Source organism: Chiloscyllium plagiosum, chromosome 6 (assembly GCF_004010195.1).
Source record: "Chiloscyllium plagiosum isolate BGI_BamShark_2017 chromosome 6, ASM401019v2, whole genome shotgun sequence".
In the NCBI taxonomy this organism is placed as follows: domain Eukaryota; kingdom Metazoa; phylum Chordata; class Chondrichthyes; order Orectolobiformes; family Hemiscylliidae; genus Chiloscyllium; species Chiloscyllium plagiosum.
This window is the reverse complement of record NC_057715.1, coordinates 27346485-27361505: the sequence shown is the minus strand read 5'-3', so window position 1 is coordinate 27361505 and position 15021 is coordinate 27346485. Positions and strand designations below refer to the sequence as shown.

General features: G+C 40.8%; 1 protein-coding gene across 3 annotated transcripts in view; it reads left to right on the top strand.

Moving 5' to 3' along the window:
* tbc1d4 (TBC1 domain family, member 4) overlaps nt 1–15021 on the top strand; it is a 284961-nt gene that overhangs the window by 67677 nt on the left and 202263 nt on the right. The window contains exon 1 of one of the 3 annotated variants that reach the window (XM_043691390.1): nt 3876–4047. The exons of the other annotated variants lie outside the window; for them this stretch is intronic. Within the exon in view, the coding sequence (XP_043547325.1) occupies nt 4003–4047 (45 nt within the window). The 5' untranslated portion in view covers nt 3876–4002. Of the gene's footprint in view, nt 1–3875; nt 4048–15021 lie in introns of those variants that run through there. 3 annotated transcript variants of the gene reach the window in all.

Below are 15021 nucleotides of genomic sequence, written 5' to 3'. Positions count from 1 at the left end.
TTTCCCCTACCCATTTCCCAACCCCATTTGCATAAATTCCAGTTTTTCCCAGCTGCTATCAGTTCTGAAGAAGAGTCACGGAACCTGAAATGTTAACTCTGCTTTCTTCTCACAAATGCTGCCTGACCCATTGAGTTTTGCCAGCAATTTCTATTTTTCTTTCCTACAGCTCTGTCAACATTTCAACCTCCTGAAAATGTAAATAGTGGAGAAAACTGAGGCCTGATGAGAGACATGAGAACTCCTCACATGGAGTAAGGTGAACAAATGCTCCAAAATATTTTTGGGGTTTCCAAGAGAAAAGTGGTAGTAGGAATGGCAAGTTATTAGAAGCAGCAGCATTTAAACACAAAGGTCCTGACAATATACAGGACAAGCTGCAGTTGTGCAAACATTTTTGTGTTAATTGTTTCTGCCTTTACTTTAGATGCAGTACTTTCATTGAATGACTACAATTTTGTGTCACATTGGGTGCTTTCTCATCTAATTCCCTTTCTCAGCTAAGTTGCCATACGATATGGGGATCTTCCGAGAAATGAAGGTGGAGGGAATGGCTGTTTTCTCAGCATTTTAGTTTTCTCAAAATGTAAATGGAGCAAAAAGGAATTTCTCTCTCAATGCATGGTGACTAGCAGCCTTTCAATTTTTGGTATCTACTCCAGTGCAGTGTAGGAAAGTGGTCTTGACTCGTTGCCATTATTCAGTCAGTCCTACAGGCTAGAATGTTAATTTTCTCTAAAAGCATCTCAAGTGCACTCAACATCAATTCTGCAAGTACTTAACGCCAGCATTAATATTTCAATAATTACATTGCAGAAGTTTTGTTTCCTAGTACCTAGTCCATTGCATCTATCAACTGGTAACTTAGTTAGCCTGCTAGGGGCTAACATTTTGCACGTGGTGTTTGATTGATTATCAGTGCTCAACAAATGTGCCGATGTATCTAATGACGAGAATTACCGCTGATCTGGTGATTTAATTGAATGCGTTTTTTTTTCTAATTCAGTGGCATTATGTTGCCCAGCATGAGGAGATAATTAAAACAACTCATGCCTGTTGATTGGTCGGACAACCAGAGACTACTAGTATTTTCAGCATATTTATTGTACTGTGCTCATTTGTTAACTGGAAATACATCTCTATTTGGTCAAAATATTGAAAGTTTGAAGCCATTTTCCACTGCAGTCCTGATGGGCCAGCGTATTTTCTTTTTGCTATGTGCACAATAGGTGGGACATTTCTGAGACATGATATTGAGGCTTCAGAGAGGATCCTAATGAGGATTAGCTAAAAGGGTACTAGGGATGAAGAATTACCATTATGCAGAAAGATTAGAGAAGCAAGGATTGTTCTCTAAATTTAAAGAGAATGTGGTGAATGAGGGGTTTGGGGAAGCGTATGATCCACTTGGCATATGCAAAGTAATGCATTACCTGGAGAAAGGAGGTGCAGTGGTAACTTTCAAAGGGAAGAAGGTGTACTCTTGAAAATGAGGAATTTGTAGGAAAAGAGTGAGGTCAGTGAGATAAATTGGATAGCTCTTTCGCAGAGTCAACAGTGGGCCAAATGGGATCCTTCAGTGCTTTTGTGATCCTGTGGTGCATTGTTGGGTCGAATTATAGTGAGCTTTATTCCACAATTATACCTCACCCACTGGTTATTGATGGTGGCATGGAGTGGGTGACATTCAACATCACTGGGGTCACAAAACTGGTGACATTCACACGGGAGAAAGTGAGGACTGCAGATGCTGGAGATCAGAATCAAAAAGTGTGGTGCTGGAAAAGCACAGCCAGTCAGGCAGCATCCGAGGAGCAGGAGAGTTGACGTTTTCGTCATAAGCTCTTCATCAGGAATCCCTGATGAAGAGCTCATACTTGATTGGTGACATTCACACGCCCTTAACACTAGACTACATTTTTCTTCTTAGTGAAGTTGTGTGGTATGGACAGGCAGTTTCCTCCTCATTGCCTTATATCTGTCCATAAGCTGGATGCCATTCCCTGAATGTCTACAATGGAAAGTATTCTGATCCCAACTTCGCTTGCCTTAATGGATGTACGTAAGGTAAAATATGTTATGAACTTCATCGCGAATTACATCTTGAATATTGTGTGCAGCTTTGGTCACTTCATTTAAGGAAGGATGTAAATACATTGGATGCATGTCGGTCAGTGGAGATTAGCGAGATTGATACCTGAATTGAGTGGTATGCCTTATGAGGATAGCTTGGACAGACTGGGCTTATTTCCACTGGAGTTTGGAAGAGTGAGGACTGACTTGATTGAAGTGTATAAGTGAATGGTTTTGACAGTGTGAAAATGATGTTGCCTAACGTGAATCAATCCAGAACTAGGGGACACTTTTAATATTAGGGACTCCTTACCGGACAGAAATGAGAGTTCTTTTTCAGACGGTTGTGCAACTTTGGAACTCTGCCTCCGGTGATGGTGGAGGTGGTGGCATGGAATGATTTTAAGAAAGAAATGGATAGATTCTTCTTAGAGAAGGGCATTGAAGGTATTGGAGATAAGTTAGAATTTGGAGTTTGAAACACAAAGAGATCAACTGTGACGATCTTATGAATGGCGGAGCAGGGTTGCTTCTCCTCCTATAATGTATGTTTCTGTAAATGCTTTGGCTCAGTATTTTTTTAGATATCATTTTACAATGTTTCAAAATGTAAAATTATCTGCCAGGTAGCATTCCACCATGTAATGTGTTAGAAAGTGCTGATGTGCATACTAAAGGTCTTAGACATCAAATATTTTGTTGTTATTCTGTAATGTATTAGGTTACCCTCATGGTTTTCAAGCTGTTTGTGTTTTGATGTTTGTACAAGTAAAACAGAAACTGAAGAATAAGGATCAGGACAGGAGATAAAATGATGGCTGTATTGATACTGTGCTTAATTTCTGAAAAAACTCTCAATACGTCATGGGTAGAATTTTACAGCTGGACCCGCTTCTGGGCATGCCACCTGAAGGGACAGTGGGGAAACTCTACTGTCGTGATTGGAATCAGGTCAGTCGTGGTCCTCATAGAATCTGAGTTCCCTGTTTGGAGCTGTTAATCTGGTCCAATCAGGGAGTCCTGGGGCTGACAGATATCAACAGGAGTGTCGGGGTTCTGCTCACTCTCGGAGCTGATTCTGAGCTAGCTGGGTCAGTGTCTTATACTGTGCACGCGTAAATAAAGGGTAACTTGGTGACAGGATCCCGGCCTTCGTGGAGTTACTTCATCAACACATTGATAACTGGCTGGTTCTGTCCTCTGGCCAGCAATAATTGATTTCCACCAGATATTAGATTTCCACCCTTCATTCAGGAGCAAATTTCATGTGAGAGGGCCTGCCAAAATGGTGGCTGGGCTGAAAACCATGTAAGGGTCTCATTTAAGGCCAGTATGAGGCAGTATCTGCCTCCCCCACACCTCTAAAATTGCAGACTGCCCGGTGGCATTTTGCAGACTGTCCTTGCCACACTTGCCTACAAACACTGGAATAAGAAATAGGCCAGATGGGAAAGCAGTTACTATAGGCATCTAGGACACTTGTAAAAATTACACATCAGGGTTGCCCAAGCCACCATCAGAAGAATTAATACATCATCTTCCTCCTTTCAGAGATTTCTCATAATCTACTTCTTACATTAAAATTTTGCTTAATTCACTGATATCTCTTTGACTGGTTTGCTATCAAATCTAGACTGACTATCGTTCTGTAAATTGTCTTGGGAAATGTCATTTGGTGTTCGTGAGACATAGAGAACAGGAAAGTTTAGGAAGGAAATTGCAAACATTGGGGCTAGGCAGCTAAAGGGTTGGGTTCTAGTGAGATGAAAACTCAAGCTGCACAAATTGGGAGAAGTGCAGAAATCTTAGAATGTTCAATGGTTGGAGAAAGCTCAAGATAGGGACGGGTGAAGCTGTTGAGGAGTTGCCGAACATGAAATCTAAAATTGCTGCTGGGCTGGGAACTAATGTCGATCTTTGAGCACAAGAATGATGATGAAAAGGATCTACTTCACAATCATAGTGTGGGATTGGGTAAGTGATCTAGGTTGAGAGGGTTTGTTGATGTAGATCTCAGTTTCACGAGTAAATTACGTTCTAGTTGACAATGGTGGGGCATAATTTCAATTTAAGAAGTGCCAAAAAAAGGTTCCTGCTTATCATTTTTCACAAATCACAAGGTAACTGAGATTTGAGATGCATTGTGGCACAGATCAGAAAGTCTAAGGTTTCCAAGTTCCTTTGTAGTTGATGATTTTATCTGTCATGATGCTAGTGATTAGCCTTAATGCTTAATGCCCTCAGTGTTTGGATGTGAGAATCTAATTTGCCTGGAGTTCCTAATCCTTTTCTCTTCTCACGCTACCAATACCCTGCTGGAAATACCTGTAATGGAATGGGATTCAACTAAGCCATCCGGTAGCTTTCTGAGTGTTCAATAATGCAGCCAGAATTATTCAACGTTTTAAATAGTTCCTGCTCGTTCTGCTACCTGCAAAACTGTCCTCCATCCTGGGCTTCTGAGAGAAGAGGAACAAAGGTTTTTTGAGCTTTTGTATGTGATCTCGTCAGATTTGTTTGAAAATGCCAGCAATTGGTAATCTGTTAAACTGTGCAGCAGTGTGATTGTTTGCTGTATTGTACTGTATCCTGAGACTCTACAATGACTGACTGATCATTCCACTGCTACTTCACTGACTTAGTACCATTGACTAAGTACCATTCTAAACATAGGGATGTTGGTCTTTATTTAGGGGGAGATTCTAGGCTGTTCTTCTTGATGTGAAGAAGGATAAAAGAAGTCTTAATTGAAGCATTCAAAACAATGTGAGGTTTTGGAAAATGATGAAAAATTGTTTCAGCCAACATGAGATTTACTTTTAAACCCAAGGGCACAGATTGAAGATAACTGGCAAAATCACCAAAACAGTGATGAAAATTTGTGTCATGCAGGAATTTGTTACAATCTAGAATGCATTGGCTGAAACGAGAAAGCAGATTGGATAATAACTTCAAAAGGGAATTGGATTGAAGAGGTAAATGCTACATCATTAATGGAATAAGAGCAGGGATGTAGATGCTCTTTGGAGGAGCTGGCAGAATAAAACACAAATGAGCCATTAGTACATTTGACATTCTGTGACATTAAGTCAGCAATTTGACTGATGAGCATAAATGCAGGACAATCCAGTGCAACACGTCTGGATTGAATGCTGCAAGTATCATCTCATTTAAACTGGGAGAAAGTGAGGATATTCCTGATGAAGAGCTATGCTCAAAACATCGACTCTCCTGCTCCTCAGATGCTGCCTGACCAGCTGTGCTTCTCCACACTTTTTGACTCATCTCATTTAAAACATGTTGAAATCAGTAGTCATTTACAGAGAGGTACAGTGTTTTTTTTATCCTTCTCGCTTTGACAGGTACCAAAAATATATTGTTAGTGATGAGGCATCGGCCTAGGTTTTACAAACTGGGGTCACAAGACCCCCAGTCCCTTTGTACTTGAATTGTTTGGTTGCTGGTGGTCATTGCTGAGCATATCCTGACAGTCTCCCTGGGACAAGTCAATTTTGATACTTCTGTGTTGTGGTTGTACTACCATCCAGTATGTCACAAAACTATTTATTTACTGATTGCAAAGAAACCTATTCAAATTAAATTAAGCACAATAGTGCTGACACAAGCACTTCTCAAAACCCAGATGCATCAGTTCCGAAATCTTTTATAGAAGTATTCCATATAAAACTGAAATGTCGGCAATAAACTGAGGTTTTGCCAGTTATGGATGTGAAGGCATATTTTTGTTTCCCATGATACAAACTGTCTCACAGCAGCATTGTGGACATAAGCACTTCGTAAACATGATTTCAAGCACATTATGCTGACACGGTCCATATGTCATAGCTTTTGTATTGCAGCATTGCCAGACAATATAGTAACTTACATCAAGAAAGGGTTAATAGTGAAAGTGCTACGCATCGTCGAGAGATTGTCCTGTCAGCACTGTCTAACTTGTAAGCAAAGCACAAGTAGTGTACGTGCTGCAGAAGCTTTTGTCCAGCGTAGTTCTTTGTGGTTGGTGCCTAATGATGATTTATTCCTCCTCATAACTGGGAAAATCTTAAAAGCAGAAACAGTTCATGTATTACAGAGTCATCAAGATGTACAGCACGGAAATAGACCCTTCGGTCCAACCCGTCCATGCCGACCAGATATCCCAACCCAACCCAATCTAGTCCCACCTGCCAGCACCCGGCCCATATCCCTCCAAACCCTTCCTATTCACATACCCATCCAAATGCCTCTTAAATGTTGCAATTGTACCAGCCTCCACCACTTCCTCTGGTAGCTCAGAAGGGCTTATGCCCGAAACGTCGATTCTCCTGTTCCTTTGATGCTGCCTGATCTGCTGCTCTTTTCCAGCAACATATTTTTAAGCCACCCTCTGTGTGAAAAGGTTGTCCCTTAGGTCTCTTTTATATCTTTCCCCTCTCACCCTAAACCTATGCCCTCTAGTTCTGGACTCCCTGACCCCAGGGAAAAGACTTTGCCTATTTATCCTATCCATGCCCCTCACATTTTGTAAACCACTATAAGGTCACCCCTCAGCCTCTGACGCTCCAGGGTAAACAGCCCCAGCCTGTTCAGCTTCTCCCTATAGCTCAAATCCTCCAACCCTGGCAACATTCTTGTAACTTTTCTGTGAACCCTTTCAAGTTTCACAACATCTTTCCGATAGGAAGGAGACCAGAATTGCACACAATATTCCAGGATTCTGCGTCTGGAAAGGATTTGACACAAATTATTGTTGCATTTTATCTCTAAGTAGTAGAAATTTTATTATCTCTCACATTAAATGTTTGATTTTTCCAAATGGCAGAAGATAGATTTTTTTTTTGTGTGAAGGAACCAAGTCAAAGGTAGAAGTGTCTACTCATCGACAAAGCTTTTGGTCCACAGATTTGCAGGCTGTAGAAATGTTTTCTTCAATGCACCGTTGAATAGATGGTCATTTAATGCAGAATGGGTATTTTATCTTGGATATTATGTTAATTATGTATTGCATGAAGTATTTGTAGATGCAATCTCCGTAAGGAAGATTGTTTTTGTTATCATTGTTTACACCTATTAGAACCTGTCTCATTCTTGCTCTTTAGATTCAAATTTTAATAGTATTTCCAGTCTATTCATTCAGATCACCAAGCATCTTTGAATCATAGAATGCCTACAGTGTGGAGGAGGGCCAATGGTCCGTCGAGTCCACACCGACCCACACCTAGACCCATGCCCCCATCCTATCCCTGTAATCCTGCATTTTCCACAGCCAATTCACTGAACCTGTACGTCCCCAGACACTAAGGCGATTTAGCATGGCCAATCTACCTAACCTGCATGTCTGGGGAGGAAACTGCAGCCCCCAGAGGAAACCCATGCAGACACAGGGAGAACGTGCAAACTGCACACAGACAGTAATCTGAGGCTAGAACTGGACTCGGGTGCTGGCACTGTTTTGAGCCACTGTGCCGCTCACATCTTGTCCTTAACCCCATACCTCCGTCCAGCAGTTGCTTAAAAGTGAGTAGAGGCATTCCACAGGGATACCACAGTAGCTAGCTCTACTGATATTCATCTTTTGCTTCAATATTTTGGACTCAACAATTGGTTCTAATGTTTATAAAATTGATGAATACACTGAACCAGAGAATGTGGTTTTTGCTGGTACAGTGGAGGACAGAGCAAAAACAGACAGGAAGGAATGAAGGTTGAGAATGTTTGTGCATCTAGTTAAATGAACTTCAATAAGGTGAAAGGTGAAATAATACATTTGGTCAATTGAATAAATAATAATGCAAGTCCCTGGAAAATAAGTATCCGGACAGGGTAGAGGAACCGGGGGAGTCTGTGGTGGTACAGACAGTGAGGTACGTTAATAAGGCCATAGAGAAAGCAAACAAAGTACTGGAGCCTATTTCCAGAGACCAAAAATTGAAATGCAAAGACATTACAGTAAAGTTGCATGTAACCTTGGTGAGCCCACACTTGGGAGTACTGTGAACAGTTCTTGTCCCTGTATTATAAGTAGAACAGAGAGGCATTGAAAAAGTTATACAAGGAAATATACCGGCTGTATGGGTCTAAGATTATATGAATTGCTTTTTTGTACTTAGAAAATGTCTCTAGGTAGTTTTGTTTGCTGGATAACATGACTCCACAGAAGTGAAAAGCATAGAATCATAGTCATAGTATTGCTTTTTTTTAACCTTACTTGGAAAGTGTCAGTATTAATGGCCAACAGACTTTTTGACAGTTCCAGTGGTCTAAATGTCTCTTTAGTTCAGGAGAATTTTACACAAACCCTCAAAGCATGGAGACTTAACAAATTAAGCAGTCTGTGCTGGGGTCAGGCCGTTCTGCCAAACTCAAATTTGATTTTGAACTCAACTCAAAAAGATTAGTGACCTCTGGTCTGTTTTCTCTGCATACCATAAAGGTTCCACTTTGTAAACACTTCATCATTTATCACTGTAGATATGCTGCTTGGTGTTAGACTGAAGTCACATGATCATTTGAAAGTTGTAGTTTAGGTTACGTTTCAAATTATTTTCTTGCCTCCTTTGCTTACCTTCTCAGAACTGAAACTAAAATTCATCAGCCTCTATTTTAAAAATTTGCATTTCCAAATGACAATAATGTGTTATAAATGTTTGTCACTTTAATATAGAGTATTGAAAATGAACTTGAATTTCTTGTTTTCCAGTGTGTCAGTGTCTGAATTAGCAATTGTCAAAGCATGGGGATGTATATCGCATCTGTTGAAGCCAGGATTCAGATTCAGATTTCAAAGATGAGCAGTCACAGCTTATTACCACCCAGCCCCTAAGGTCAAAGATTATTTAACTTTCATGGAAATTAACCGTCAACATTAATATATAACAGGCCTTCATTCCAGCAGGTTGTGCAAGGCTGCTTATGAGGTAACAGCATGCAATTGAGGTTAACTGCATTGTTTCAGCTCAGTCATTCCAGCCAGTCAAAAAGACAGCAATTACATGCATTCATGTAGAGCCATTAATGTAGTCCAGTGTTCCCAGGATGCTGGGCACGAGCCACATGAGATATTGTAGAACTAATGACCAGATGTTTGAACAAAGAGGCACGTTTGAAGGGACATCTTAAAGGAACTAGGAGATATGGAGTGGTTTCCAGAGCTTACAACCAAGGCAGCTGAAAACAATTTTGGCATGTTTCAAAATACCAATGCTCAAGCAGACCCAACTATTAGAATGCTGAGTCCTTAGGATCACAGGGCTGAAGGTAATTGGAGAGATAGATAGGCGATGAAGTGAAAATTTTGTAGACCTTGTAACATTTGGCAAACTTGAGCAAAATATGCAAATTCTCTGCTTAATCTTTGTTTCCCAGTTGGAAAGAAAGTTGTGTTATTAATAAAATCAAACCTAAAGTCTGCAGCAGAAAAATGTGGTTGGTAATTGTATGAGTTCCAGATAATATTCCTCATTACTTTCCATGATCAAATAAGGCAGGCTGCAATTGTTAAACACTAATGCTTTTGTTTAGGAATTTGTGAAAACAGTCACCCTTTAACATTTTATTTTAAAAGGCCCCAGTAAACTGATGCTTGGATGTCTTTCAGATTTGAAGGGAAATGTTTATTGTATGAACTTCTGAACAAATCTTTGTTAATTTATCTGCATGTCACCACTGTGGCCCAAGCCTTGCGTTTCATGTGAAGGTTTAATTGAAAAATGTGAGACATGGAAAGCTCTGAGGGTTAATGGGTTCAGCAGTTTCATCTGACTTCTCTTAAAGGCTGGGAAAGTTCACTTGGAATCCATCTGTTTGTATTCAGGGCATACTGTATTCTCAGAAGGGCTGTTTTGAGCTAATTGCAAACTCTATGTATAATACTGGCCTGTTTGTTCTAATATTCCAGACCTCATTGATCAGTTGAATTACTACCTGTGCCATGTAACGTGCAAATAATTCCACTACATCTTATTTTTCTATTCCTTTATCACCAATCTCATTGTTTCCCAACTCTTTTATATGTTAATCAAGGCATATTTCCATCTTTCAGCACAGACACACCTGGCTGAATAATTTTGTTCTGTGCTGTAACTATCCCACAATTCTGTAATTTTGATTGCGGATACTTCTCTACCTTGTTTCACTGCAGTTATAGTACCAAAAGGCTAGACCCTTAAATCCATGCTGGTTTCAGTACAGTAATATTCAAACACAATTTCTCCCCACTGCTCATTCCTGATCTCAGCAGGGGGGTGTTGTTGAATTTCTGCAATATGTAAGGCTGAATTAAGGTCCATCCTCATTCAGGAAAATTGTAGGGATAGCAATCTGGATTATACTCCAGCACCTCACTGGTGATTCAGGAATACTTTAGAACTTGTGTTCATGTATCCGCGAATGTTCCACTGTTATAGTCATGCCTCACAAAACGTCTTCAAATGTGCTGCTTATATATTGGATCGCTTTAAAGAAAATACATAATTGCCGTAACCTTGTTAAGTACTGTAGCCATTTTGGACAAACGGCAGGCCTAAGACACAACCTGGTCGGCATGGATGAGCTGGGATGAAGGGCCTGTTTCTGTGCTTTGACTCTGTGACTCTATAACTACTTAGCTTACTTTTGGACATTGGCCAAAGAAGGAATGTTAACTTGCAAGCTGGAAGATTTTGTTGTTCCAATTTGAAAGGGACAGCAGCAGACTTAGAATCAGAATGATCTCACGGGTTATTTGGGAACTGGCTACCTGCCATTTAATAAGGAAATGCAAGCAGGAAAGTAGATTGTCTTTTTTAAAAAAACATAAGTAAGAATTTAGCTTACATGATTGCATCTAAAAACTTGCACAGTATTCGCCTTGAGTTTGCAAGTGAGAAAATGGTTTGTTGGTGAATTATAGTGTTGATTCGTGGACTTTACCCTGTCTTTTTATTATTAGGCTGGTAAAAAGATAAGGCTCTTGATAACTTTGTTATTAGCATGTGGATGCATATGTTCTGCTGTGTAGAGAAAGCATATTCATGGGTCAGCTGCTGTGCTTGGTAATATATGACACGCTACATAATAGATCAATGTTTATCAGTTTTTATTTGGATTTGCAAGGAATTGGTTGGCTTCTCTTAGAACTGAAATCCAGCCTTAGTAAGTGATACTTTACTTTGATCAACTTTTGCTGAGAGACCTGTTTCTGAAGTAAACATAGCTTTATTTACTTACTTGCAGTGTTATCTGTTGAGGGTGAAGTTTACGAGGTGCATATATCTTATGGGTGTGATTTTTCTTGGGGGTGTGGAGGGGTGGGAGGAGGCATGCAAAAATGTCAATATGGAGGAGAGGGTCACAGGCCTTGAAGGATTGAAAGTTCACCCCAGTTTTGATTTGATTTATTTGTTGTCACATGTATCTTGTTCCAAAATATGGTGAAAAGGATTGTGTAGTGTCTCCACACTCCAGTGCCAACCTGAAACACAAAAATAAACCAAAACATAGAATAAAAAGGCAGAAAATTTAAGGAATAAAGACAGTGTTCAATTTTACAGTCCTTTTTGTTAAGTGTTCCCAATGTGGGCCATAGGCCTGGTAGTCAGACACAAGTCCCTTTTCCATGCCACAGCTGGAATGATAATTGCCACTCTTTGGCACCATCTCACCTCAACTGATGCCCTCATTGGACCTTGCCAATGCAGATGCTACTAATGCAACCGGGTATCGCACCAGCCTAAACTTGACTCTGTTGCCGCCATGTTTCTACTTTAGGCCCACATCGCTGATGCAGCAGCTGGGTCTCGTGATGGGCCCAAACTCTCCTCCACCGCCGCCTCTGTGAATCTGTGCTGGACACCAGCAGCAGTCATGAGTCAGCACAAACACTGCCTTGACGATGCAGAACCCAAACTCCTCTGCCACTAGTATGAGTCCGAATGTGCCCACTCATCAATGCCGTCGCCGTGACCAAGCTCTTCACCAAGAGGTAAGTGAAACAAAAGAGAAAAAAAATGAAAGAAAAGAGAAAGAAGTGAAATGGAAAGGAAAACAGACAGAACGGATGAGGCCCAGCCTCAGAAGCCCTACTCCACCACCACCTTATCGGAAATAAGACTTTCATTATTGTTTGAATAACACAGTACTAATACCCTGGAACGTGCTGATTTGTTCCAATTGCAAAGATTGAGGTGGAGAATTAAAGTGTGCAGAACAATTCTTCACAAACCAGCCCATTATTCAGAGCATTGCAGGCACTATTGGATAGGCAACCAAAAACAGCAGTCAGTGGACAACATCAGAAATGTGTTTGTTGAAATAAATAAATCCACTTTAAATGAAAGGACCATTGCATTTTTAATATATACATTTGCACAAGCTAATTTAAAAGGTGAAAAAGGCTGAGTTCTACAGATTGTGGGAATTCTGACATAAAAACTGGATGGACGGTAACATGTTTGTCTCTCCACAGATGCTGGCATGATCTGCTTTGTGTTTTCTGTTACTTTGGTTCAGTACATTGATAAGATCTGTATGCAGGGTTACAGTGTTGACTAATTGGTTTGGCAGTGTGCCTGGTGGGGAGTGTGCTTGTTGTGAAGGTTGTAGGCATACAACTAGTTTTCTGAAAAAACAGTTCATTTACATCTTCACAAAGCTCTTAGCCCTTTGCCTGCTGCAAATACTGCATCAACTTAACCCCATCAAATAAAACAAAACACCATTTACCTCTGTCAGCTATTGCTAAATTGCACAGGTTGTCTCTTACAGAGAGAGGGTCTTTACTTTGCATTTAACCTTCACTCTACCTCTCTTGTCAGCATTTGATGTATTGCAAGCATAGAGTGTCGAAATTGGGAGAGAGTATTCCATTTCCAGCACTGATACTCCTCACAAAGAGTTTAAATGTCACAGGAGCACAAAAAAAGGAATAAAATCTTTGTTCTCAAACTTCTTCTTGGCTTTATCCCTTTTTATTTCTGTAATCTTCTCCAGCCCCACAACCCTTCAAGATATCCACCTTCCTCTAGTTCTGGCCTTTACAGCTTCCCTGATTTTTACTCCACTATTATGGCTATCTCTTTAATTGCTTAAATTCAGGAATTCTCTCCTACACCTCTCCGCTCCTGTACCTTGCTTTGCCCTTTTGGTCAATTGTTAAAACGGGGTTTTCCAAATGGGATCCTATTTTACACACCCAGATATTAGCAAGGACAAAACAGCAAAGTCATTCAGTGTGGGGGAGAGTAACATTCAGTGTTCATTCGTTGAAGGTCGCGTATGCAGATCAACGTATAAAAATGAATAACTAAAATATAAAAGATCTGTTTCAACCCTCTTTGTAAAATGTTATTGTGTCATAATCCTGCCTAGATTTGAACTAAGCTCTCCACAGTCCGTGGTGACAGAAACCTCAGAGAAGCCCCTCCACCTATCATTCCAGCAGACCTCTTGCAGACAGTGCTTCATCCCACATATGTATAATCAAGCTCCTCTTCCCAATTACCTGTCTTGCCCACATGCGTATACCTGCACAATAACTGGTCTCTCTTCCTAATCTCCCTCTTCCCACTCACTGTCACAGCCACTCCCCTCAGTTTCCCCCCCCTAGTTACTGGTATCAGTGATGCTGGTACTGGAAAAAGAAGCCTGTACAACAGGGAGGCGCTGAAGTTTGAAGTTGTCAGCCACATTCTCAGCTAGGCCCTGTGACCTCCCAGGTTTTCCTGCACTCAGTCACTGACTTACACGTGCTGACCTCGAGCTATGGCAAGCTGACATACAAACCTCCTGGGCCTGCTTGAACTTGCCACTGAAGTTAGAGTATCCGGGTCTCAATACGTGCCCTTTTCCGTTTGTCTTCATCACCTTAGCAGAAAGTATAAGGGGGAGCTTGTGACACCAAATGTGCAACACCCTGAGAATCATGATGAGGAGGAGCTGTGTTGGACTGGGGTGGAAAAGTTAAAAATCACACAACACCAGGTTTATTTGGAAGCACTAGCTTTCAGAGCACTGCTGCTTTGTCAGGTAGCAAATGAGGCAGGATCGTAAGGCACAGAATTTATAGGAAAAGATCACAGAGTCATACAACCGACATGATATTTTGAACAAACCTAGAATCCTGTTAAGTCTTTCATCTTTTAGAATGGGTTGCAGGTTTCAGTTCATTAATATGTAAATCCCAGAACTTCTTTTAAGTCTCATTCCTGAGATAAATTAAAGTTTTATAAAAAAAAGGTGACATCTCAGCTCAGACAATGCATTAAAGTTGTGAGGTTAGAGTCTGACTGTACTTCAATCTTGAGTCAGACTGGTTCTATTTCCAAATTAGGAATTTACAAAATGGTACGTTGATTGATGGCCTGCATGACGTACACTTTGGGACCACTTCCCTTCAAGTTAACCTCCTTGTCTAAGCTTTAGTGACTTAACTTATGAACTAATGATTTATTGTCACATGTATTTTACAATGAAACACCGGTGAAAAGCTGTCAATTGTCAGCATAATCCAGCACCATTTTGATAGCTTAAAAAGAGGAGAAAAATGAAAGATATATCTTGAAGAGAACTACATCCATCTACGAGTTTTGACCTGGCTCAGAATCACCACTGCTTTACCAGATCCAGCTAATGTCAAAGTCGTCGATCCTCGGGCACCATTGTTCAGTACTGGACTGTTTCACCTTCACCGACACCACTCGGACCAGACACACTAGTATCAGATACAGTTGCCGTGGTCGATGTTGACATGGTGCCCTCCCGTCGCTGCTGCGCTGCCATCAGCTTCAAACCCCAGCCGACAATCCTTGGGTGCCATCTTACATCGTTGGGCCTACCTCGCTGACATTGCCTCAGGACTCACTCTCCCCCACACTCGGCTCTTAATAGAACTTTATATCTCCACATGTGAACTCATCATATTTTCTTGTAGTGTTCCTATGAAGAACTTTGGGATATTTTACTGGATTCCAG